Consider the following 26,190-nt stretch of genomic DNA (forward strand, 5'->3'; position numbering starts at 1 on the left):
AAAAATAAAATAGGAGAGAGAGGTCAATAGCATCCTGGCCTATATCAGGAATAGTGTGGTCAGCAGGACCAGCACAGTGATTGTCCCTCTGTACTCGGCACTGGTGAGGCCACACCTCAAGTGCTGCGTCCAGTTCTGAGCTCCTCACTACAAGGACATTGAAGTGCTGGAGTGTCCAGAGAAGGGTAGTGGAGCTGGGAAGTGGTTTAGAGCGCAAGTCCTGTGAGGAGCAGCCGAGGATGGTGGAGTTGTTTAGCCTGGAACAAAGGAAGCTCAGGGGAAACCTTATCACTCTCTACAACTACCTGAATGGAGGCTGTGTGTAGTGAGTTGGGGGTCGATCTCTTCTCCTAGGTATCAGGCAATAGGACAAGAGGAAATGGCCTTAAGTTGTGCCAGAGGAGTTTTAGATTGGCTATTAGGAAAAAATTCTTCACCAAAAGGATTGTGAAGCACTAGAACAGGCTACACAGAGAAGTAGTTGAGTCACTATCCCTGAAGGTATTTAAAGGACTTGTGGATGTGGCATTTAGGGACATGGTTTAGGGGTGGACTTTGCAGTGCCAGGTTAACGGCTGGACGCAGTGATTTTAGTGGGCTTTTTCAACCTAAACAATTCTATTATTCCAGTACAGTAAAGGAAGAAATGGGACTTAGCTTTGGGCTAGCAACATTAGAAACCTTTAACTAGAGGAGACTTCTAGAGGGAAGTCCAAAGAGCTTTACCTCTACATAAGTCTTTATTTGGATAGTCACTGGAGAATACTTCTTGACTTGTCCATGCTGCCAACGGTGCAAGGATTCCTATAACAATCCTATTCTATCAGGACAATGTAGAGTTGTCTTATCAAATTTAAAGGATTTAAGTAAGATTTTATTTCCATCTGCTTAATATGGGTCTTGAAAAACATTAGGGGGATACAGAGACATACCTGGAAGATGAACTGGAATTTGGAAGGATCGCTTAGCAATTTGTGATATACATTTGTACTCTTACTTCCTCCTACATGCCAGGTAGTGTGTATGCCTCCTGCATACACACCTACAGTCATCTGAGTTCTTCATAAATTTCTGTTAGTGTCTTAAGGCATAACTCCTAGAGCTTTAGGAGAATTTCACACTACCTTTCCTAATTTTGGAGAGGAGAATTAACACTTAATTGAAAAAACTATTTAGGAGGATTATGAAATAAAAATAGAAATAGAGAAATTATTTAGAACTTATTATTAGAAATAAAGCATTAGAAATAAAATAATTATGCGAAGACAATGAAAATCAGGAAAGAATTACTAGAGCCACAGCTATCAAACCATGTACGAGATAAAAACATAGACATGGTGCATAAGTCTACAGCAAGGCAGAGAAAATTTTTTTCTAGCAGCCCTACTACAGTTAATGTAGCATATCTTTCAGCTGAAACATAGATACAGATCAGAAGAAACTGTGACAGTTATTTCTCACAGAGATTTCACTGTCATGGGATGTATCCAAAGTTTTGGCACTATGTACAAAAGATTGCATTGTTATTGTCTATTATCTATTTTCCATGTAGATAAACTGGAGTCATGGTTTGTAATACATTTTGGCTGTGCTAACTTAAGCTTTTCAAATGTACAACCACTTCCTACTTCTAGTTGCACAAGTAGATTTCATGACTTTTTGTTTCTGGGGTTACTCACAGCTTGATTTATGACAGGTCAGTTTCTTTACCATGGCTTAACAGGTGTTCCAGTCCACCAAAGGTCCAATGCAAGAGGCATAATGAAGAAGCTCCAGCAGATAGCAATAGCATATGCCAATAATGTCAAACATCCTTTAGCAGATCATCCCCTCGCAGTAGGTGGCAAAAACCAACAAGAAACACTAAACACATGCATGTCTTCCCTTTCTTGCTATCAAGCAGTTGTGAACAGCAGTCCCCAAACCCAGGATTCCCCAGCTCAGTTATCCAAGTGAAATATTACTGAATCATCAAATCTGGATAGCAGCAGTGCTGTTTGAGACAAAACGTCTCACTTACTACCAGTTCCCCATATTTTTGTTACATTGTTGTGGCTGCTGTAGAGGTCTAGAATGAAGTAGACTGGGAGACTGATCAAGCAGAAAAAAATAATCAGAAGGGAAAAAAAAAAGAAAAATATTTAATGTTGCTCTACTTCAAGGACACAGCAGTGTCTACTGAACAGGTGCTGAGAATTGTATGAGAATCCATAACTAGAAGTGCTCCTTAAGATTTCAATAATGCTTCAGAAAAGCATCCAAAAATTACAGCCATCTTTTTTTTTGCTTTCCTAACTACCTATTGCTTTCCTAGACTCCAGGAGTACCTAGTTGAAAAATAAAGAATGCTTTAAGTTACCAAATTCTCACCCAGTCTTCATTAAACAGACTAAAAATAAAATAAAATTAAAATGCCATTATTCTGACATAGTTTCAAATATGTTACATGGGAATACTTAGACTTTTCCAAACTGAGTTTAAAAAAGTTAATGTTTTCCCTTTCTTGTTTACTAATGCCTTAAGAACATCAATCAAGTATGAATAAAATGCATACAATGTTTTTCCTGTGGTCATTTAAAAATCATGATAGAGGAGGCACTTGTACAGTATTCATACTTCATAAAACCATATTGAATTTTATTATCAAATATATTCTTTACTTGGGGAATAAAGTCCAGAGCTTGCACCTCCTGAAACTACGAATTCTCAAACGTTTCAACTGCAACACTTGCGTGAAAGTGTTAAATTTTGTAATCTAGACTGGCATGGAGACCGCTGGATAATCCAAGTCTGTGGCTGCGAGAGGAACTGAGCCAGGAGGCACTGTTCAAGCCAGTCTGTAATTCCACGATCCTGCTTGGTTGCCGTAGTACCTGGCTGTGGGCCCAGCACAGCTTCACCTTGTAAAGGAGGCCCTGGAGAAGTAATACCATCAGAATTGCTTCCCAGGATGCCCACTCCTCTTGTAGGTTTTGGTATGCAGCTCTTGGGGGCAGGAATTATGGCCACCACTGCTTTAAGCCATTCAAAATATTTTGCATTTGCAACATTGAGTTAATGTGTATGGGTTAAAGAGGGAAGGAAAACTAGAGTTCTGTTCTGTAAGAAAAACCTTTGGTGCCCCCTTGTGATATTTTATTATCAGCATTTGAAATTAAAGGCTATTTTTAGGGAGGAAAGCAGTTCAACATTAAGATAGTTTCACATTAAGTAAGTTAACTGAGCAAAGCATTTCAAGAATTAGTTTGTTTTATTGGTATCCATTCTGTCTTGATGACATTCTCCCTGGACTACTTTATGAGAATTATTTAAGCCAAGGAAAAAGTCCCGAACGGGAACTAAAACAGTGTCCCACTGAGCATTTCTGTTTGGAGCAGAACATGGGACTCATTGTGCTTTCTTATATTATGCCTATACAGAGTTTTGAACATTTTCTTAACTGAAACACTTCCAGCAGAAATTCTGAAAGGTAACTGCATCACAGTAGTAGGTTTTGTACATCACAACAGAGTATACAAGGGCAAAAGGATAAAGGAAAATGAAGACTAAACTTTAAACATTCCTGAGAGTGCTGCTTTTGTACAAATCTTTTCAAAAGAGAGAATGTTTGCAACACAAGGAGAACTCATTTTTAAAAGCCAAAAATGTCGCTATGGCCACCATCTCCAGAGCATCTGATCTACCAAAATGTGCACCAGGAAAATGTGATGTATTCAAACCAGAGGAAAATTTCATTTTGTAGCCCAGTGGTCTAAATATAGGCTGGGTACAGTGGTACTGAGTCCTGGCAGAACAAAGGACTTGTGGGAGATGTGTTGTTCAGGCCCCTAATAATGTATTACACCCAGTTCAGGACTTTAAGAACTTTAGTGTCTGCTGAGTGAACATGAGAGAGGAGTCCTCCATTTAGGCACCAGCAGCACTTTAGGATGATAATTAACATTTTTGCTAAAGTGGAAGACTGCTGCACAACTGCTGAGTAACTCGGCAATAATCTTGCAGCTCCCAACAACTTTTACCAAGCATTACTGTGTTTATCTAGGGTACTGCTGCTTTCCAACTAGCTGTCCCTCTTTTCCCAGTTACTATCCTTCTACCATTTCAGCTGGTTCTAGTCATGACACAATATTTAAGTAGTTTATGGAAATAGGTTTTTCACTATGAGTCCAGAGTGAAAAGCAGCAGCTGAAATATATGCACGATTTCAACATGCCATTTTCCTACAGAGAGATTAAATGGGCCTACAGAATTAAGACACAAGCACTGTTGCAGAATTGCTTTAAGAATGAGCGTTAAAGCAGAGAGGGGGAAAATTAGAGGGGCTTTTAGCACTTGAACTCCAGTCGTCAAGTCAGAAGTCTACTTTTACATGAAACTTTGAGCGTTTGACAGTGCTTCTAAGTTCATTAAAAATGTCATGCCATCAATATTTTCAGCTGGTCTCATTACTACTCATCCATTAGCACCCAGCTCAATAAGGTCTTACTAGCATTTAGGCTTCTGACAAGTTTGGGTAAGTTCTACCACTCTCCAGAAGCTTGTCAAAGAGAAAGAATGTGTTAAGTCTCCTTTTAATAGGTATTTCAGCTAATCAGAGCTCAGAAAGTAAGGAAGTGAAAACAAGCTTTGTTTTTGCTTAACTAAAAATAAACATATCATTCCCAAAAAGCAGTCAGGTTCTGCTGTGGCATCTGACAAGTGGCAACAGAACCTGCTAGATATTTTGCATCAAAAAATCCCATAAGATTCAGTAAAGACAAAAAATTTGCACCTGTAAAAATATAATCACATCAAATACTAAATAATCACAAGACTCAAAGGAGAGAAAGAAAAAAGCCTGAAGCTTAGAAGAACAAAGTATGAGATTACACACTTAAGGTTCAGTAGAAATTAATGGAAAAAAAATTTAGATCTTTTCAAAATTTGTGAGAAGAATGTGGGAGTACTACACCAAGTGACTGAACTGTGACTGTGCAGAAGACCTGTACAAGGAATGCTTATCTTAGTATGTGTTGGTCAAAGTATTCTTGTAGAGAAAAGAAAGCCATAACATTATTCTAGTTCTTGAGGAAGTTTCACTTGGAATACTGTGTGAATTGAATCAAAGAATAGATTCCAGTGGAAACAGTGAACTGTTAGACACAACATCTATTGTTGAATTGTCTTAAGAGATGAGACTAAATTCTGAGGATTTTTGTCAGTGAAAGAACAATCAAAATATTAGGGAAGAAAAGTCTAAAGGAAGGATCAGATCTACAGAATAGCTATTTTAACAGCAATGTTAAAAAAAGGTAACTGGTTAAGTGACTAGTAGAGCAATCTGGAGTAGGTCACCAACATGGTAATGGGACAGTATTCTAACCAGTTTTAAGGCAGAACTTGATAAGTTGACATAGGGGCTTGGTGCTAGACTCCAGGAGTGCCTTACTAATCTGACACTGCTGTATTTCTTCATGTGCCTATGAAAATATAAATAAAGTACTTCTTGTATTAAAATTTATCAGCATGGCCTCAAAGGAGGCCAAAGGTGTTTCAAAGAGTAACCAATACATGGAATAGGAAAATGAGCTGACATATGGTGTTGAGCTATTTAATTTAATTACTAAATTTTTTTATCATTTTTGGCTACTTAGTGATAAAACATACTAAGATTTCCTAGCCTATAAACAATTCCAAAGATTTATAACCATTTTCTGCCTAAGCTCTTCCATACTTGTCACCAAGGAAAGAATGATCAGAGACTTAAGTAATTTCAATTTCCTTTTCACAAACCACTTGAGGTTTATGGTTGCTGCTCCAGAAAAAAAAAAAAAAAAAAAAAGATTTATGAAGTAAAATTCTTGCAGCAACATCTGTCAGCAGTAAAAGGTTACTTCCAATAATTCTGTTTTGGAATTTAAACCCACAGCTCTGGCTCAAACCATCATGGTCAGAAAACTGAATTAATTCCCTGGGCATTTGTAGGCAATGCCACTCCTCCCACTATATAGATCATGTCTGTCTGAAGGGAAATGAGGATTGCAAAAATAAGATTTACAGCAGCCCAATACTAACCCAAATATTATCTTGAACATTATCCCCATGTTCCAGAGGGAAAGACAATTCACTCGTCCCTTTCCAACAATCTGTTGTCAGTTGTAAGAAATCTTGAGCTGGAGAATAACTGTGGGCAGGACTTTTTAGAATACTCTTGATCATTGTCATTTTTACTCCAGGAGTACTTTTGCATCCTCCTTATCTGTGCTAGCACCTGACCTCAGGTCTCCAATAATTAATTCAGCCCAGTAGAAAAAGAAACACAAACCCCTAGATTCCCTGATACTTGTAAGCTGTTTTCTGTCCGAGTTTTTTGTTTTGTTGGAAGAGAGGTGGATGAGGGGTCATTTTGGGGGTTTAGGGATAGTGTTTGTGTGCTGGGGTGTTTGTTTGGTGTTGTGTTGGGTGTTTGTTTTTTTAATGGAGAACTTAGGTTCTCCTTTGCTGTTTCATCAAAATTCAGAGTCATATAGTTTTGTGGTATGTGATGGAGACTAATTGAGAGATACAGTATAGAGGGGAAAAAGCATAATAACAAGGACTCTTTACTGCCACTCTCCTACCCCAAATACTTAAATTCTGTCAATAAAGCAATCATGTAATTAAAGTGTTTTGATTCCTTTCACCCAAATTATTAGAGACTATTAGATAGTTATCATATACCTTGTGTTCTATTAATGTGTAGGTAAAGAATAACATATCACTACTTTATTTCTCCCTTGTGTCAAGGAATAAAGCTAATTTTATTTTTAAAGAATTTAAAAAAAAAAATCATCACTGCCATAGAGAATACATTTACCCAAAGATGAGAAGTCTGGCTTCTCACTCCCCCCACCTCTGATATAGGAGTGACAACCACAGAGAACACATTTCACTCAGACAGCAGAGTGTAGATTACTTCTGTAATCACCAGATTACATTTGTGATACACCCAATTGAGCAAGAGATGTCATACAAGAAGACATTTTTGTGAGATGGATTTAGAAGGAAAAAAAAAAACCCAAGAAACTTCTAAATACACCAAAAGAAGAGAAAAATGTTTAAAATTGTGAAATAGGACTTAAGGTGTTTTTTTCCTTTCAAGCTTCTCCTTGTTGAATGGCTACTGTAGACATCAAAGATACCACCTTTAAAAACAAACAATGCCTGTACCAGAACCAATTTACTGTATCCTCTGTACTCTTTTGCAAACCTAACACAACTCTTTACCAAATTTTCTCAAATGGAAAAGATACTTAATAACTGATTCTTAAACTGAGTTTCTGTATGGTTTTCCACTCAAAGGTACTTACCTCAGTAATACGTTCAGAACTATGAAACCCTATGCATTTCTGGATTTTGCTGCCACACTCCACAGCAGAAGGTGAGCTAGATACTCTCACTGCCTATCATAACTTTCCCATAAATTTCAAAAATTCATTTAAAGCTTTTCTTTTAAATTGAGACATTTTAGCAATGGTATTTAGCAAAGGTAACATGCAGTGATGACAACAGCAGTCTGAAGTGTTATGACATGCAGTACTTATTCTGCATTGCGTTTACTACCATCCCCTACTTTATTTGGTAATTCAACAGCAAGAAACAAAACTAATCCAAATTTTTATAAAGATAAATGACATATATTGAGATTCTTGTGTATAACTGCCTGTCTAGAAAACTGTTCATTTTAACCTTTAATAGAACATATTAAGCATTTCTTTAAAAAGTAGTTACTATATACCTAAGGAATAAAGAATAAATCCAATGGTTCTTTGAACCTAATTAACTTTTAAGTAAACCTTGAACACCTAAAGCTCTAAACAATTAAAGAAATATAAATATTAAATAAATCAAGTCATTTAACCATTGTCCCACTCACAGTCTCCTCCTCTAGAATGAATGCCCTTCTTCCTAAACCAAACTGATGTGCACATACCTCTGTATTCCCTACTTTGCCCCCACATCCTTTTCCTCAATTGTTCCCTTAGAATAGACTGAGCAGTCTTCAAGTTGCTACCAGTCTAACCTAAGAACAGGGCAAAGGCTCAGCAAACACAAACATAAATATATGATTAAAGTGTTGATACTTATATTAATGTAATAAACATGATATTCTGGCAGATATATTGGGTTGACTTCTTTAATGTTAACATTTGGTTAATATAGTTAGTGTTGAAATTTCCTTACCATTTTGTTAACCATGTTGTCTCTCCTCCTTCCAAATGCTATGTGAAACTACTATGCCAAAAATCAAGAATGGTAAAAGTACTAATCAAATTACAAATCACAACAGTTAGAGGTGAGAAATGAGAAGTGGTGTTTCTAGAACATCCTGAAGTTATTATCCTGGTCCATTTGGCTTAAACATCCACAGATTGTGTAAAAATAAATAAATAAAGACAAAAATAAGAAAAAGTCTTCAAAGTTTATAATTTTTAGACACTAAAAATAAAGGGCTGTGTGAATAAATATTAAAAGAGGCAAATATGAAGCTTATGGTTTACTTGAAAATTCTTCTGGTTTTTTTTTTAATCTGACTTTTTAAAATAACTCAGTGTTAAGGCTTACCTACAAATACACACAGTCTTCAAAAAATATAACACTAAAGACGTCAGAGGGAGAGTGGGGAATAACACCAGCTGACAACAAGAGTTCTGCAAGATGCTTGTGACAAGCTTCTTGAAAGGACAAGTGAGACAATATTATTATAGAAGTGAATTGATATTATATCTTCATAGAAGTATGTGTCCATTTCTGTCACCTGTTTATAAAACCAAGCTGTTTGTAATTGCTAGGATACAAACCAAAACCACACAATTTTTTTGAGGTCCAAGAGACAGATTGAGTTAGCTTTCTAGAAGGGATCAGCATATTTAGTTCAAGGGCAAAATGCCTCCATTTCCTTTATTAGATCTAGAGATAGAGTGATTTTCATCTCTAGACAATCCTTTTGCTCAAGTAGAAGTGTGAAGGTGACCTAGTATCTGGGAGCTAAGGTCGAGTCAGATTAAGTTTGAAGGAAAGTTCACAACAGCAAAGGTGATGCCACAGCATTTTCAGACACCTGAATATACACAGTATCACCCGAAGTTTTCAAGACAAAAACTTTGTAAAACTCAGTAGAACAGAATATCCACACAGCGTCAGTTCAGTTTATAAATTACTATTCTATTGAATTCCTTTACAGCGGCTAAGAGAACAACAAATTATTGCAATAAAAAATTCAGACAACTAATATATTAGTTTTAACATTTTACCATTCATATTAATAGAAGCATTTTTGCAAATGTACATAAGTGTCCCAGTTTGAGACATTTTTAAAATATTTACTGTATTTTAAAGTGAATAAATAAATCTGATTTCAATGACTTTTTTAGAAATAATTTTCTTTAATTTGTCTTTAAGACAAGAATAACATTTTTAAACATTGATGAGGCCATGTAACCTAAATATTAAAGACTACATTTAAGACACTTTATTTAAAAATTAAGATGTTAGTAAGTTTCTACCTACTACACAACAGGTAAAACAAAACATAAAATATTTTTAAATGTTCATTTTTTAAAAAACAAAATTATACTATGTTAATTAAGATATATACATGAGAGGTTATCTTGGTAAGTCAGCAAGAACAAATGGGATGATACTTTCAAAATGCATACCTTTAGGAATGAGTTAAATGTAAGGAGTTACATGCTTTACAAATTTAGAGCCTTTTTAAATTTCTTTTGCTTTGGGCACTTCCTGGTGGAGCATCTTTTTTGTTCTTCCGTTTTGCAGATAAACTACTACATTCTTTTGACCCATGGAATGCATGCAGACATAAAATACAGAACTCAAATGCACATGATTCTCTGCTACATAGTCCCCGTTTCTTTACCAATTGATATTTAGCAGGATATTGACATCTTGGACAGGGTTTTAGAGCTTCATCAGTGAATAGAGTTTTAGCAACCTGTAGCAAGAGAAGAGAAAAAAGAGATTTATTCTTGTAAATGAAAACATTCTAAAAACTGGAAATGAAGCCTTTCTTAGATACCTACTTTCATGTATTCTTCCTGCCTACTAGCTGAGTGGGGAACAGAACTGCATCTCCTAGGTGTAAGTTCAGTGTGTGAAGGTGGTGTCTGTAAAACAGGAGTTCTGGCTTGAGCTTGAACAGGCCTTAGAGCAGATCTATTGAGAATATTAAGTCTTGTAGCAGCATCTTCAGTCTTCAATAAATATTCCTGTTAGTTTATAATTATTTAACAAAAAAAAAAAAGGAGAAAATTAGGATTTTATTTCATTGAGGATTTACAGCTAGATTTTACTTGAGTTTTTTCCTTCTGCTAAAACACATAAGAAAAGAAAATTATATATTTTATACATATATATATCACAAGTATTTACCATTAAATGTTTATATTTAGCAAGGGATCAAGAGAGAGATCAACAAAAACAAAGTCCCATGAGCAGGGTAAAAAGCCAACTGTCTTTTAGCGCACTCTACTGGTGCTCATGTTTGTGAATAGGACATCTCAAGAGCAAGTGTGCATGTATCATCTGGAAGGTCTGAAAAAATATACTGCTATTAATATGCTTATTTCTCTAGATGCCCCTTAAAAAACCTTCTACATATCCTTCTGATGTTCACAAATACACCGTGACACTGTGACACAAGCACTCCTGAAAATAATCGGGAAGTAGTGTAGAGTAGGTCCTACAGCACTGCAGACCAGAGTGAAATGGACAACGAGGAACAGCATGGCACAACGGTATGAGCAGAGTTTAAAATCTAAAGCTAGAATTAGTCAAGGAAGAGATCCTACAGGATTCTCAAGAAAAGGCAGGAGGGGTAAATAAGAGTTTTACATGATTGAAAGACCAGTACTCAAACTGCAGACAACTGAAAAGCAGTGAGAGCCATTACATTCACCTGTTAGAATCCATCACCTACTCATTTTGGAACTCTGTCAGTTACTTTTCAGTAGCTTTACAAGATGTTTTGTCTTTCCTTCTTTCTTTCACACTTAAAAAAAAATCACCTTTGAGAACTATCTTACCCGAGCTGCTTCTTTCAGCTGTTTTGTGTACAACTTTCTCCTCCTATCTGCACTTCTGTCTTGCACAATGATTTCACGCCAGCTTTTGCTTACTTTCCAAATGCTGGAACAAATAAAAAATTTATCCACTTTCAATTTTTTTCAAGTGGTGCAGGAGTCATGATAGTAAGACTAGTAGTAAAGATTTTTGCATGGTTTCATATACTCTTGGGTTATTTTACAGACTGTGGCTGTAGACTAGTTATTTATTTTGTTATGAAACACAGATCTCATACTTTACATATCATTGTATAACAGAAGAGTCTAAAGAACAACAACAACATTAATAGCACAGCATATCTTTGACTTGGAAAATAATTTCTTCCTCCATATAAGCCACTTACCAAGACTGTTTCTAGTCACATTTGTGTTAAGAGTTCTGAAAACATCTGTGTCCTTAGACTTTCATCTATTCACCCATTCCCTTTGTTACAACAAAGAAATCAAAAGTGTTGTGTGAAATGTAACAGTTCCTCTTGATTAGAAATTAATCGAGACGATTACTCATGAATCAAAATTCTTTGAGCATCTTTGTGCTTAGAAATAACTGAGGAAATAAAATACACAAGAAAAATTCTAGAAAATGTGCTTTGAGTGCTATGCACTATTGGGAACTTGTAATGAGGATAAATTACTTTCTAGGCGTAAAGTAATTTTCATATATTTTAAAATTTACAAGTATGGTGATTTAGTTTTGAGTTCACTAATTTTCCATGATTTTTTAACTTTTAATGCCCCTATTTATTTTTAGATTTACACAGAAAGACCTACTTAATTAACAGTGAGCAAACTTTTTTTTCAGAAACAAACACATTTTGTTGATGACAACACCCAGTATTCCAGAAGTTATTCTAATTCATTCACAGAAGCACATCTTTTTCCCTTTTTTTGTGTGTGTGAAGCAATAGTACTTACCTGCATAGACTTTCTACTGTCAAAGCATCTAAAACTATAGCAAGGACATGTTTTAAATTTCTATCTTTCAATTCTGTTAAAATATCTAATTTTTCAAGGCCCATTTTCTTGCCAATAAGTCCAGGAAGAACATCATCTAATGCAAATATTTCTGTTCCATCGATATTCTCCGAGATTTGCTTTTGGTGCAATCTTTGTCTTTGCAAGCAAATTTCATGAACTATTTTCAGAGCTGGAGTTCTTGAGAGATCTCCATGACTTACAACCAGGTCTCCACTCAGCTGTTCTTTTAGAACTAACTCATGACCTTCACTGACAAAGTCTCTTTCTTTTGTTAATAAATGCACTGAAGTAGGACTGCCATGATTATCTTCTGTCTCTGACTGGGAGCCTAGTTCCCGAAGAGTGGATAACCTTCTGACTCGCTCAAGTTTTCTTGTCTTTCTTTTACTGTCTAAAGTTTTGGAATCTTCTTTGTGCTTTTGGAAGAGCTCTTGGAAAGATCCCTCAAAATCAGACAATGAGTCTCCTGATTTGTCCAAAGGAAGTGAATTATATCCACTATCTTCAGGCGTTGAAAGATCTGGGTAATTTTCTACCTTAACAGGGGGAGAATTTACGTCACATAGTCCAAAGTTTGAGTTCTCTACAGGACTGGTGATAGGAGTCAAGTATTTACCCTCACTGGCCTCAGGGAGGCTACTCCTACTGTAAGTAGGAGTCCTAAGCACCCCCTCTCTAACACTCATAAGATCATTTTCATTAAATTCATTAGTGTTACTAGCAGTGACATCCTTCCACTGAATTGGAGATAAACTCTCTGATTCTAACAATAAGGGGTCCTTACACTGGGACTCCTCTAGTGTAGAAGTCCTTTGTTGTGAAAAGGAGAGCCTCCGTTTTGGAGAATCAGGATTAGAATTCTCAGGTTCTGAAGTGCTAGTTGTCAGAGGTTTGTAACCTTTATCTTTTGGAGAATACGCAGCAGTTTGTGAGAGCTTTTCTTCAGAACTCAAAACACAAGAGAATATTTTTTTCCTGATGCTTCCTGAAGAACTAAGTTGTCTTTCACAGCATCCTACAGTTGTGCCAGCTTTGACAGTATTGGGCAAAAGCAGCCTCCTGCGTAGTGAGGAGCCTTTTCTACTTGATTTAGGAGTTTCAAAAAAATCTTCACTTCTATTTGCTTCTCCTTCTTCTGATAAGGAGATAGAATTAAATTCTTTTTCAATAGATGGTGACATGGGAAAGAAGGCACTTGGATGGATGTGCTCAGAATGCTCCTGTAGCAATGATACACTTGTTACACTCGGTGCTTCTTCACATTCTGCATCAGGATCTTTTACTGACTCGTTGCATCTGCTGTCCAGAAATGCTGAAGTGCAACACGTGTCTTTAAAATTTGAGTATTTAAAGTTGCTCCTGGAAGGTGTTAATCTATTTCTTTTAAGAATATTGAACCTCACTAGATGACTGTCCGACATCTTCTGCTTGACACTTTGACTTTCTAAAGATACCACTGCTGTTTCTGAAACAAACAATAAAAGCAGTCACCAAAACCCCCTCAGATTAGAGAGAAAGCCTTGTGTAAGTCTATCAAGATAACAGTCATAACAAAAGTATTGTCATTAGTCTCGGTAGAAACAGTGCTTACACATAAACACAAAAGTAAATGGTAAGAATGAGTGATTAAAATGCATATTATACTGTGAGGTAAATCAAACATATATCCAGTCAGCTAATTGACCTGGCAGTCCTCATCTGTGGAAAAGCTCTTCAAATAAGCTACACAGCAATTAGAAGCTCATTGGTGCTGAAGTTGGCAACAAAACTCCCCATCATTCCAGTAGAGCCAAGATTTTTATTGGTACTGTCCTGGTTCATCCAGCAACTGATAGTTCAGTACTCAAGAATGAGCAGAAGCTCTGGTAATAGGTGAGTTTAGACAAAAGGCATTTTCTCCTTAAGTAAAATAAGAGGACTGATCATGAAGTTACAAGTCTAGAAGTCTCCCTATTATTTAAATCCCTAGAGTCCCCAGAGGGAATGAATTTGACCTTTCAAAAAATTCAAATTCAGAATTCAAAATTCAAATTCAGATTTGAATTTTCACAAAGTGAAAAGTGCTTTTTTATCTGCCTTAACATTTAAGTGTTGTTTTGTAAAGAAGCTCTCTGCATTTGCTCATCTCTATGGGTAAACTGAGTGTTCTGAATGCTTATATTTTAAAGAAAATGACTGACTATACACACATTCACCAGGTACACCGAACTTAAGAGCTACTATATATTTTCCTAGAAAGGTTAGAAGTGGCTAATGCACACAAATAAAAGATGTGTGGAAACAGGCTTACTTTTGCCACACATACACTGCAGAGTTTCTCCACTCTAACTGTAGTGGCATTAGGTCACTGCTTTCTACACACAGTAACTGTACAGATGATGTTATGACTAATGCAGCGAGAGGGCTGCTCTCAAAGACACCAAAGTAGTTCACATCAGTGTTGCAATACTCGGGAGTTTGAATCAGCACCTTTTACTGTGGTATGTTACCTCTAGAATTGATATTCTGGAACATAAAGCCTAGAATTAGCAACTGACCTTTCAAAACAGAAGTAGGAATTTTTAAAGGTGATTTCAACACCAAATACTAAGCCATTGCTAATATCCCAACGGTCCTGTCTTAGTCTAGCCCTAAGCCACCAAATACAAGCAATGGGAACCCAAACTGCTCGAGAGAGGTGAGGCAGAACGATTCTTTGATGATCTTGGGTCATTAATTAGCATTTTTTGACCCACATGGAAAGCACTTTTTAAGATTATTGCAATATTTTAAAAAATGCTTCATTTTGTTTTCTACTGTAAGAAGACAGCAACAAGAGAGGTTCAAAAGGAAAAGGATGTTAAACAGCAGAATGTCACCTTGGCGTAAAGACATACACAATCTTAATAATATCAGTATGAAATCAAACAGACTTAAATAAAATACACATACCTAACTGAGAAAAACTGTTCTATCAAAGACAGGTATGTGAAAATAATTCCAAGACAACAACAAACTGAAGTCTGGCATGCTTTGTTCCCTTCTCCCATTTACTTCTATAAGTACCTTTCTTTCCTGTTTGTTTTCCATCTCTGCTTTTACCTTACTCCCTGTTTTACACAATGAAACAAGTGACAGCACAAATAGGAAATACAAGGCCATAGCTTTAAGCCAGTGTTTAGTGAATTAGAGATTATTTCTTTGCTGCTGCAGGACCAACTCCAAGTAGCATTTAGTGTTTCATCTGCATCGCTTCTCCATGTTTTAGTAGATCTCTAAGTACTGGTGTTCCCCAGCAGTTGATCCTGGGCCCACTATAGTTCAACTTGTTCAGCTGTGACTTGGATGGGCAGACACCTCCCTCAGCAAGGGCACTGGTGGCACAAAGCTGGGAGGAGCAGCTGATACCCCAGAGGGTCATGCAGCCTTTTCAGAAGGGCCTGGGCAGGCTGGAGAGATGGGCAGGGAACCATCTGAAACCCAACAAAGGCAAATGCAGATCCTGCACCTGTTGAGGAACCCCAGGATGGAGGAACACCAGTACAGGCTGGGGGCTGACCTGCTGGGAAGCAGCTCTGCAGAGAAGGTCCTGGTGGACAACAAAATGGCCATGAGCCAGCAGTGTGCCCAAGAAAGCGAAGGGTACCCTGTGGTACATTAGGAAAAGCATTGCCAGCTGGTTAAGGAAGGTGATCCTGACCCTATGCTCAGCCCTCTTGAAGCCTCACCTGGAGTGCTGTGTCCAGTTCAGAGCTTTCCAGGTCAAGAAAGACAAAAAAATACTGGAGAGAGTCCAGTGGAACTATGGAGATTAGGGGACTGGAACAACTGATTTATGAAGAAAGGCTGAGGAAGCTGGGCCTGTATAGCCTGGAGAAGGGACATTATCAACATCTATCAGTATCTGAAGGGAAGGTATCAAAAGGATGCAGCCAGGCTCTTCCTGGTGATGCCAAATGATAGCACAAGAGGCAATGGGCAGAAACCGGCACGTGGAAAGTTCCACCTGAACATGAGAAAAAAGTTCTTTACTGTGAGGATGACAAAACACTGGAAGAGACTGCCCAGAGAGCTCATAGGGTCTCCTTCTCTGGAGATATTCAAAAGCCATTTGGGTACAATCCTGAGTAATGTGCTCTGAAGACCCTGCTCAAGCAGGAAAGTTGGACTAGATGCTCTCCAGTGGTCCCGTCCAATCTTACACATGCTGTGATTCCATGGTTTTAGGCAATAGGCTGAAAAGACTTTGTTGTAAACCAGAAAATAACTTTTTCCTATATTTTTAAAGGTATGAAATCTCTGTGCAGCACACTGCTGCACTTCAGGCAATTATTCATGCTATAAGCAAAGGACCACATAAGCATAGCTCTTCTTTTTGTAAGAAGACCTATAAGAAGTCTGTTATAACAAGAGGGCATTATCTTCACTAGTCTACAAGAAGAATTGAGGTTTCATTTTCATGCTGAATTTTGGACAACTGCAGTTAATTAGCATATGTTGCCAGTAGATATTACTTCCAAAAATGTTGATAGAGATTTAAACTGAATGCTAGAGACAGCTGTCCAAAATCTTAATCCCCCCACCCCCCCCCCAAAAAAAATCACATACACACACTTACCTTTAAAAATATTAGTATTTCCCTTAAACACAGTCAAACTAACCACACATTTAACGAAAGCCCAAAGTCTTCCAGGGTTAGAAAATTAATTTTCAGGTAGCATGCTGAAGAAACAAAAGGAAAATCTCATGCTTGCAGTTTCATGCTCAGGCATTCTATGGGACAATTGAGAACAGAAGATAATTAAAACATTACAGTATAAAAGAAGTTAATCAAACTTGTGCTTCAAGCAACAAAAATCACAGTAAAACAAGATTTTGCATCCATAAGGGAGGTCAGAATAGCAGAATTAAAGAAATGTTGGTAACTCAAGTAGAAGCCGAATATAAAGCTGTACAGAGGCCAGCGTCCGGCAGGGGGAGCTTGTGAGCGCAGTACATTGATTCCGCTATGTTGGCAAACATTACACGATAATACCAATAAAATTGCCAATTGACACTGAGTGAACAATGGCCATCCATTAAGCTTCATTTCACCTCTTTTCTATGCTTTATTCTATACCTCTCCATTCATTCATACATTTTTACTTACTTTTACTTCTTTACCCCCTACTCCACAATTTTGAGACTGCATGTGGAGTATTGCCTTCCACCGTGAGGCCCCCAAAAAGAAGGAGATGGACATGTTGGAGCGAGTCCAGAAATGGGCATGAAAATAATCAGGGGCTGGAGCACCTCTGCTCTGAAGACAGTCTGAGACAGTGGGTGCTGCTCAGCCTGGAGAAGAGAAGCCTTCAGGGAAAAATAATTGTAGCCTTTCAGTACCCCATGGGTACCCATCAAGAAAGCCAGAAAGGGATTTTTTACAAGTGCATTTGGTGATAAAACAAGGCAGTAGGGGCTTTAAACTGAAAGGAGAGTTAGGTTAGATGTTAGGAAGAGATTGCTCACTATGAGGGCAATGAGACACTGGAACAGGTTGCCCCGAGAAGTCACAGAAGCTCCATTACTAGCAGTGTTCAAGGTCACGCTGGTTGTGGCTCAGAACAACCTGATTTAGTAGAAGGTGACCCTGCCCATGGAAAGGGCTCAGAACTGGATGATCTTTAACATCCCTTACAACCTGAACCATTCTGTGATTTACACAAACCCCAGCATACACCTCAAGCTTGTATATTATTTTTTTCCAAAATGTAGTACCTGTGCAAATTAAGCTTTAATTCAACACAAGGTCTCATTTTACAAATACAAAAGGAAAAGCCTTTCAGAGGTGCTGAGCATTTCTCATAATAGAACAAGATTCTATTCCTATTCATAAGAGATGCCTAACAAAATATCATATAACACTATCTTTTATAAGCACTTCTTTTTTATCATGAGAACTTCATCTACTAAATTTGAGCCATAACACTACACCTTTTTCATTTGGGGATCTTTAACTAGTTCCTGAAAATTTTCTTAACCTTGGCTTAGATGCCGTCAAATAGATGTGCAGGGAAGAAAAGGCTGGTCACACCACTAGTCAGTTACAGAGTAAGTAACAAAATCCATATCTACTAAGGATAGATTTATGTGCTCTGTGCATTTCTCATATCTATTATTAATTTTGCAGTTCTCAAATCAATTTACAAAGCAACTGCAAACTTTCTGGGAGTTCACTGGTCAAAATAATTCATATTCAGAGACCCAAACTAAATTTAGGACAGGATTCACAGATTTAGACAAGGAGCAATTTCTAACAAGTTTAGTCTTACCAAGCATCCTAGAGAGGGAAGAATGTTGGTTACTAGAAGCAATATAAATGGTGCCTCCAACTTAGACGTAAATTCTAGGATGGAGTCACACCTGTTCCTAGCAATTTGTATTCCTCAGTAATACACACAGAACACTTATGCATTGAACAAGACATTTTCTGCCTTTTTAAAAATCACTGTTCACCACTGCTTACAAAATAGATAAAGACAAAGTCTTGTTGATACAGAAGTATTTTCTCTGTTATTTAAACAGATATGGTATCTGCAGTAAAAAAAGACTGCTCTTTGACCCCAAAGTCACTGATACCTTCCAGGTAATAATACTGAAGGTGACACAGCCAAGTCCTATCTGCATGATATGGACCACTTACCCTAATTTGTGAAGCAAATCAAGATCTTCCAATGCAAAGGCGGTGTATTCAAAGTATTGCTTACCCCTAGTGATAACCTGAAGTGAGAAAGGATGTGGAGAGAAAAGAGAGAGGTGCAAGAGAAACATTACCCAGCTGAGACAGTTTTCACTCCACAAATATGTGTTAACTGAAATGCCTAATTACCCAGCGACGGCGATAATTGAGATGTAGCTGAGGACCAGCATCCGAGGGTCTCAGTCACCTGGGATGCCAGACACGAGCAAAGCAACCGCTTCGCCCTCTCCTCTGGCAAACCGGTGGGCACAGGAGCAGAGCCTGGAGGCCGCCCTACCACCGGGCGCAGCTGAGGCGGCGGCGGGGCACCCCGAGCAGGGCTGAAGGCGAGGAGCAGGAGTGGAGGCGGGCTGGAAGAACTCCAGCAGCTCTCGCCGCCCGGCCCCGGGCCCGTTGCCCTTGGCGAGGAGCCGCTTCGCTCTCCCCACCCACACCGGCCCCTCGCGTGCGGCCGCGGCCGCTTTCCCTCGCTCGGGTTTGAACTACCCGCCCTCACCAACCGCTGCCTCCCCGCCCCCTCCGCGCTCGGCCCCGGCCGGGAGCCTGAGGAGACCGGGTGTGCCCAGCCCGCTCCTCGGGGACGTGAGGGAGCGCCGGCGAGGATTGCCCCGCTCCTCACGCTTGATACTTCAGCCCCGCGGCCCCCGCCGCACCCAGCCCGCAGTTAAAGCACCCCCGAGTCGTTCCTGCCCCTGCTCTGCTTCTCCAGAGGCGCCCAGTGAGGGTGGGGTTTTCCCGCCTCTGCCAGAGCTCACTGCGCTCCCTACGGCGGAGGGGAACGGGGGCGCGGGGGCACCGGCGCTAAGGGGCGGCTCAGGGGTGCCTGAGGTATTCACAGCTAATAATCCTTATCTGCACCACAGCCTTTAAGCTTGGGTTATAAGGGTGCTAGTTAATTTGAGTTAATTAGCTTAATTACCTTTTTACCGGACAGCCCAGGACTAAAACAGTCACAGAGCGTTTGTCAAGTACACCACCTTCAAAGAAGCCGGGTGAAGGATCCCCGACTCCAACACCGCACAGGTCCTCGAGTCTCCCAAGGTACTTTTTGCCAGAGATTCCAGGAAGGACCATTCTCCCCGGCTACAGTGTAGAGCTCGTTTTCCACGCCTTATCCTGTCGTGAATGGCCTAAGGGCTACTCTTGTTTAATTTGTTAAAAAGCTTGTAGTAATTTAGAAATTGGCTCCTGGGGTTCGCTGTGGTTTTAGTTTTTCTGTATACTGAAATAAACTCAAACAAAAAACCAAAAACCCGACCCAAAGAGAAAACCGCCAAAACTACGACTACGTGGATGGGTGTTTTTCCTGGGCTCGGTAAGGATAGCGTGAGGCTTCACACCGGCGGGATGGGGAATGTCAGACCTGAACGAGCAACCTAAAACCTGCTCTAAAAGCAACACCTACATTTTAATAAGCAAACTCCCGGCTTAAGTAACGTAATTCCTGTTCGTGGGTTCTGGCATTTCTCAGCCTTCCCCTTTGGCAACTCCGCTCCTCCTGGTGTGAGGCAGCCTGAGAGGGGCCCGAGGAAACAAGGGCTTAAAAGTTCCCGACCCGGAGCCGGCGGAAACTGACTTTTTAGGGAAAAAATATCGGTTTATTTGACTACAAGGTAACAGTTATGACTTAACTGTCGTAACTGGAAGGGAGTTATCTCCCTCTTCCTTTTTAGAAGGAGAAAACATTATAAACTTTCTCTAAAGTAGTAGAACTTTTCTGAAAGTGCTTTCTGTAGTACCGGCTGTTTAGCAGGAACTGAATAAAATTGTTTTTCAAATATCTGTATTTATTTCTAAAATACCTTCTCAGTAAAATTGGAAGCTTACTAGTGCGACACAGCCACTGCAAGCTCTGTGTCCATCTCTCAAACCTGGATGGATCAAAAATACCCAAGAAATTTATCAAGTTGTAATTGCGACATTTTATGCAATACACAGAAGTGTCACACTACAAAGTGTGTTTTAACAAAAAAAAAAAAGTCCCCCTCCCAAAAACCCACCGCAACAAAAACCAACCAAGCAAGCAAAAAAAACAACAAACCAAAACAAAACACCAAAACACAAAAAACCCACACCAAACAAACAAACCCCCCCCCCAAAAAAAAAAAAAAAAAAAACCAAAAAAAACCCACAAAAACACAACCCACAAAAAACCCCACCGAAACCTGAGAACGCTACTTCTAACAAGTGAAACGAGGTGAGACATTCTGCAATAGTCGCACTGCGCTCGGTTCCGGCTGCATTTCCTTCCCCTGTCCAAAGCACCTGTACCCCTGTTCCTTCCCCATCTCAACACACAAGCCAATTCCCCAATAACTATTTCACTTTACAGTACAGTGGAAATCTCTCAGACAGTCTCAACATTCTCTGCTACTCTGAATCCAACGGAGCATCATTAGGGCTGGAATTTACCAGCGCATGGGAATGGGACTTACCAAAGCGCTCCTCCTGTAAGGGGAGGATTTTATCGGAAACGGCTGAAGTGACCGAAGCTTTAAGAAGCTTTAAGATCTGGTAAAGCATCCTGTTTCTCCAAGGGAATGTTTAAAGGATGCCAATAATCAAACAGTTACATTATTTCTTTATTAATAATGGAAACATTATTTTCACTGGATTAACTGAATTTTTCATGGAGATATTTTTAGAAAGTCCTTTTAAATTTGTCAGTTTGACAAACGCGTTTTTAAAATACTAGCGAGCCTAGAAAAAGAATAACCGGGGGGAGGGGGGTGTGTTTATTTGCTTGTTTAGGAGTTAGTAATTTCTTCCCGTGCGTTTACTAAGAAAGAGCTCAGACTGTTTTTCTCCTCTGTTTAAACCTCTTGGTACCCACCCATACCCACGGCTCCGTAGCGGAGGAGAAGATGCAAGTAGTAACCTGTAACAGTACCTCTGCCTTTTACAAACTATTTTTCTTGCCCGTGCTTTATTCTGGCACTCCAAATCTTTATTCTTAAAGACCAGTGTGAAGAAGCAAGTCTAAAGCCATTACTCTGATTTCATTACGTTTCATTTAAACACAAAATGAGGAAAACTACAACTATTTATTATTACCCGAGCTCATTTTAGGTAAGTTACAAGTCCTATATGAAGGTGATTTACTGGTAGGAGAACATATATGAATTACAACTGATAAAACCTCATCCGTACTAATTTGGATGCTTAGGAAACAAATTCAGTATTCAGAAACAGAGAGATCTTTCCTTAAACTTGGGAACCTTTGAATGATCTAGTAGTTTAAATCGGCATATTCACAAAACATAGTATTCGTTAAATATTGTGGGAAGGGGGGAGAAATACAGCAAAGATACCTAATTCTACAAACTGTCAGTCGAAGATTCAAAATTCCTATCACAAGCGAGGTGGAGCCAGTGACAAAGAGCAACCAGTGTCGTTTCAAATTTTGCCTGCACTATTTTTGTTCAGTACATCGGGAAATACCGACATATGAACTTCTTTCATAATAGAACCTTACACATAAGATGTGCAACATATGTGTTTGTAGTATGTAAGTTTGGCTTCATGTGGGTAAATATGATACTGACCACGGCATCAAACTGTCAAGATGCCGGGTTTGTCCACGAATTTTAGGTAAAATGCTTCAGAAAACAGAGAGGACCATGAGTGGTTTTAAACCTCGGTGGTTTAAAACTTCGCAGCCGTAAGACCAGACCTGGTGCGGGGTATTCTCTATTTTTATACTTATTTTTACTTCTTTACCCCCTACCCCACAATTTTGAGACCTGATGTGGAGTATTGCCTTCAGCAGTGAGACCCCCAAAAATAAGGAGATGGATTATCCCGAGTATGATGAGTACAGCTAAATAAAATAATGAAAACACCGGGGACCTTGGGGCTCATGCTCATTTTACCTAACGATGCAGCTGCCTACTGTCTTCATTGACAACTGACACTGCTATTCATATGGAAGCTTGTGTGTTAAAATAATGTGCGCCTTTCTTGTTTATATCTTTTTTTTTTCTTTTTTTTTTTTTTCACCCAGAACGGAATCTTTATTACTTTCTCAGCCTCATTACTATTCACGGCGCGGAGGCCAGAGCTGGCGGCGGGGCGAAGCACGGCCCGCCCCCGCGGGCGCCGGGCGCTCGTCATCAGCGTGCGCCGGGGAGGCGGCGAGGGCGGCGGAGCTGCGGGAGCCGGCGAGCGCCTGCTCCGGGTCTTCGGGTGTTCCCTTCGCTGCTGGTGTGGCCGTGGTGGGTAGGGAAAGGCCGGGACCAGGCTCGTGGGCTTCGCTTCTGCGTGCCAGACCCGCGGACAGTGGGGGAGGTCGGAATTGGGGCGGCATGGGGAGCCTGGGGCCCGTGGGCTGTGCGAAAGGCCGTATGCCCTTTTCCTTCGTGGGCTCTGCGGGACGTGAATGAGCGGGTTGGCCTCTTTTACGGGTGCATAAGAGATGCTCGGAGAGGGGACCTCGTTAATATGCAAAAATATCTGAAGCGAGGGGTGCCAAGAAGATGAAGCCACGCTCCTCTTGGTGGTGCCAAAAACTAGGACAATAGGCAGCAGGCAGAAACTGAGGCACAGGAAGTGCCACTTGAATAGGAGGAAGAATTTCTTTACTGTGCGAGACTGCTCACTGGAACGGATTGTTCAGAGAGGTTGAGGAGTTCCCCTCACTGGAGATAATCCAGAACCGTCTGCGTGCACTCCTGTGCCATGTACTCTAGAATGATCCCACTTAAGCAGGGAGGTTGGACCACATGACCTGCTGTGGTCCGTTCCAGCCGTTCCCATTCTGTGATTTGGTGAGCTGCTCTTGGCACATGGTACCCCCACATCTCTGCAGTGGATAGTGGCTGCACCCCAGCACGTGTTGGTGCGTCACTGGGCCTTTTGGCTCTGTCAGCTTGGTGGCACTTAGGGCTGTAGGGTGTGTGAAGGCCAGCTAAGCTATGGCACCTCCCTGCAAAACACAGAACTGTAATTCACTGCTGCCCTTAGCAGCAGTATAATTTTGCTGCATAAGCAGCACTAGCCCAAGTTATGTAGCTCCAACTGTGATCCACCTTAGTTCAGCTCTGTGTTTTAGAAGAGTCTGCTGTTTTCCAGTTGTAATGGGTGACTGCACATATCTTACTGCAATGTGCTGACACAAAAAAACTGTGAGTTAAGATGCCACTATGATTATGGTGTAGCATACTTGAAAGCTGTAGAATTCAATGTATTCTTTCCCGTTCTCTTAAATGGAGTGACATATTGGGAGTTTTAACAAGATGGTTTGTCAAGTGTTGATCAGACATCCTAAAGTGTGAAATGTCCCTGTTCTGTTTTCAGTATCATAGTTTTCCCAGCTGAATTTATACTGAAACAAATTCTGATGATGAGGGAAATAATCTTTGCTGTAATGTTAAGCAAAAGCATCTGAGAGCCATTCTGTCATGGGAAGCGAAGGAAGCATCAAGAAGGCTATTTACTGGCATAAGGGTTAGGAATTCCTCCTGTATGTCAGATGGAACAGAAATGCAGAAAACAGCAGCCTCAGAAAACCTAATAGGAAATAATGAATGTTCTTGTCTAGACTTCAGTTGGGTGGGAAAAAAGTGTTTATCTATGTACGGTAACCACCTCAAAATTCATGGTTGCATGTACATTTAGATGTTAGGATAGGATTAGTTAAAGCTTGGAGGCGTGTTTGTGGAGTATATGTAACTATTTAGTCTGATGCCATGAAGAAATACTTGTCTTCAAATAAGTCTGAACAATCAAAACCATTATAGGACATTAAGAGGTATTTGGAGAATAGCATTGAGTTATTAGTCTTGTTTTGGGTTTGCAGGGTTGAATTTCATCTCTATGGCCCCTCATTGTTCCAAAAAACCCCAAACCCAAGGTAATGTGCATGTTGTGTATTTTTTGGTTTAGAACATGGATTCACAGAAGGACGTTCAGCCTCCAAAGCAGCAGCCAATGATTTACATTTGTGGAGGTAAAGAAAAGACATTAGTGATTTTTTTTTAATTACTTGTTACTGGAGATTTGTTTTTTTAATAATGAATAGTGCTTAGCCCTTATACTGAAGGGTACATAGATACAAATAGTTGCAGTGTATATCTTGATGATGTTTAAAGCTTTATGCATTGATGGTAACACATATATGGACTACATATGCAGTGTTGTGGAGATAATTCTCCAGAGCTTGTGTTGCTGTGTGGAGCTCTTCGATCTCTGTGTGTTTTATTGACACACAGAGTACTCAGCTTTCCCTGAAGTACAGTAGTCAAATACTCTCTTACCTATAGATAAATCAACAACTTAAAAATTGTTGGTTTTCAGGAATCTCTGGAATATTTTATCTTTTAAGACAATAGATTTTGGAGGGATGAACTGAAATTTTCATTAGTAGATGATCTAATATCAAGTGTGGAATGTGTTCTATGCAGTAATATTTGGGTGATCTTTAGCAAGATTTGCTTTTATCTTAAATGTAAGTAAAGCTTGCTTTTTATTTTCTCTTCTTTTTTTCGTGGTATCTTGTTATCATTGAGCTCTTGATATAGATTCATTACACTTGCTATGTTTGTTTGCCACAAATAGGAATTTGACTATCACAGCTTTTCAAAGTTATCTGTGCATTAACAGTGCTGTTCTTCTTTGCCCCCACTTCCTTTTTCTTCCTCCGTAATATCAGAATGTCATACGGAAAATGAAATTAAGGCAAGAGATCCTATCAGGTGCAGAGAATGTGGCTACAGAATAATGTACAAGAAAAGGACAAAAAGATGTATCCTTTTACAAGTGCATTTGAGTGCCTTTGGAAGGCTGTGGATGGAGACAAGGGGAAACAGAATAGAAGACTCAAAAAAATACATAGCAATTCTTCACGGTCAAAAATCAATACAGTAGAGCAAACTACTATAGCACAATCTCTGCAGTGTGATTTGGCACCTGGACTTCTTTTCTGGCACTTTCTCTTTTTTTTTTTTTTTTTCCATTTTCTATGCACAATGTATTAAGTTATGATAGTCTGCTGGGTAACATACTGTGAATTGTTGATATTATTCAGCATCTTACTAAAGATGACGTTTGAAATACTTTATGTAGGTAGTTGTGACTAGATTTAGACAGTCTCTTTTCCTCTCCCCCATCTTTTTTTCAACTACAACATATTTTTTTCTTTAACTGCATTATTCCAGTGGTAGTTTTTGATGCTCGATGATGTCTGCTGAAGATAGTGACTTCATGATGTAATCTTTCTGATAACTTTGTTCTGTAAAACTATTTGTGTGTAAATGCACACTCTTATTTGTGTTTTAAGAGATGGAAATATTAAAGTTTACTGTAATACTGAATTTTGTCTATATTGTCTTCCATCAATAGATTTCTAAAGCTGTTGTTTAAATTGTAGTCAAAGTATGCAGTATTTTTTAAGTTCAG

General features: G+C 39.2%; 2 protein-coding genes across 7 annotated transcripts; one reads left to right on the forward strand and one right to left on the reverse strand.

Annotated features, from left to right (window-relative positions):
• Positions 1 to 9,461: 9,461 nt before the first annotated feature.
• On the reverse strand, positions 9,462 to 20,390 carry FBXO43 (F-box protein 43). Of its 4 annotated transcripts, none has more exons than XM_053993154.1 (7): positions 18,925 to 20,390; positions 18,739 to 18,815; positions 16,675 to 16,829; positions 12,015 to 13,542; positions 11,061 to 11,163; positions 10,059 to 10,142; positions 9,462 to 9,970 (listed from the first exon to the last, which is right to left on the reverse strand). In XM_053993154.1, the coding sequence occupies exons 4-7, from the start codon at positions 13,496 to 13,498 to the stop codon at positions 9,722 to 9,724; spliced, it is 1,920 nt and encodes a 639-aa protein (XP_053849129.1). In that variant the 5' UTR covers positions 13,499 to 13,542; positions 16,675 to 16,829; positions 18,739 to 18,815; positions 18,925 to 20,390; the 3' UTR covers positions 9,462 to 9,721. The 4 variants fall into 4 exon arrangements, with proteins under 4 accessions (XP_053849129.1, XP_053849103.1, XP_053849114.1 ...); XM_053993128.1 differs by having other exon boundaries at positions 10,059 to 10,244; positions 18,925 to 20,389; XM_053993139.1 differs by lacking the exon at positions 16,675 to 16,829 and having other exon boundaries at positions 10,059 to 10,244; positions 18,925 to 20,389.
• Positions 20,391 to 22,911: 2,521 nt separating this feature from the next.
• POLR2K (RNA polymerase II, I and III subunit K) lies at positions 22,912 to 26,105 on the forward strand. 3 transcript variants are annotated; one of them, XM_053993184.1, is made up of 4 exons: positions 22,912 to 23,009; positions 24,679 to 24,742; positions 25,445 to 25,537; positions 25,950 to 26,105. In XM_053993184.1, the coding sequence occupies exons 2-4, from the start codon at positions 24,682 to 24,684 to the stop codon at positions 25,970 to 25,972; spliced, it is 177 nt and encodes a 58-aa protein (XP_053849159.1). In that variant the 5' UTR covers positions 22,912 to 23,009; positions 24,679 to 24,681; the 3' UTR covers positions 25,973 to 26,105. The 3 variants fall into 3 exon arrangements, with proteins under 3 accessions (XP_053849159.1, XP_053849151.1, XP_053849168.1); XM_053993176.1 differs by having other exon boundaries at positions 22,963 to 23,082; XM_053993193.1 differs by having other exon boundaries at positions 22,977 to 22,998.
• Positions 26,106 to 26,190: the final 85 nt, after the last annotated feature.

This window comes from Vidua macroura, chromosome 1, assembly GCF_024509145.1.
Source record: "Vidua macroura isolate BioBank_ID:100142 chromosome 1, ASM2450914v1, whole genome shotgun sequence".
In the NCBI taxonomy this organism is placed as follows: Eukaryota; Metazoa; Chordata; class Aves; order Passeriformes; family Viduidae; genus Vidua; species Vidua macroura.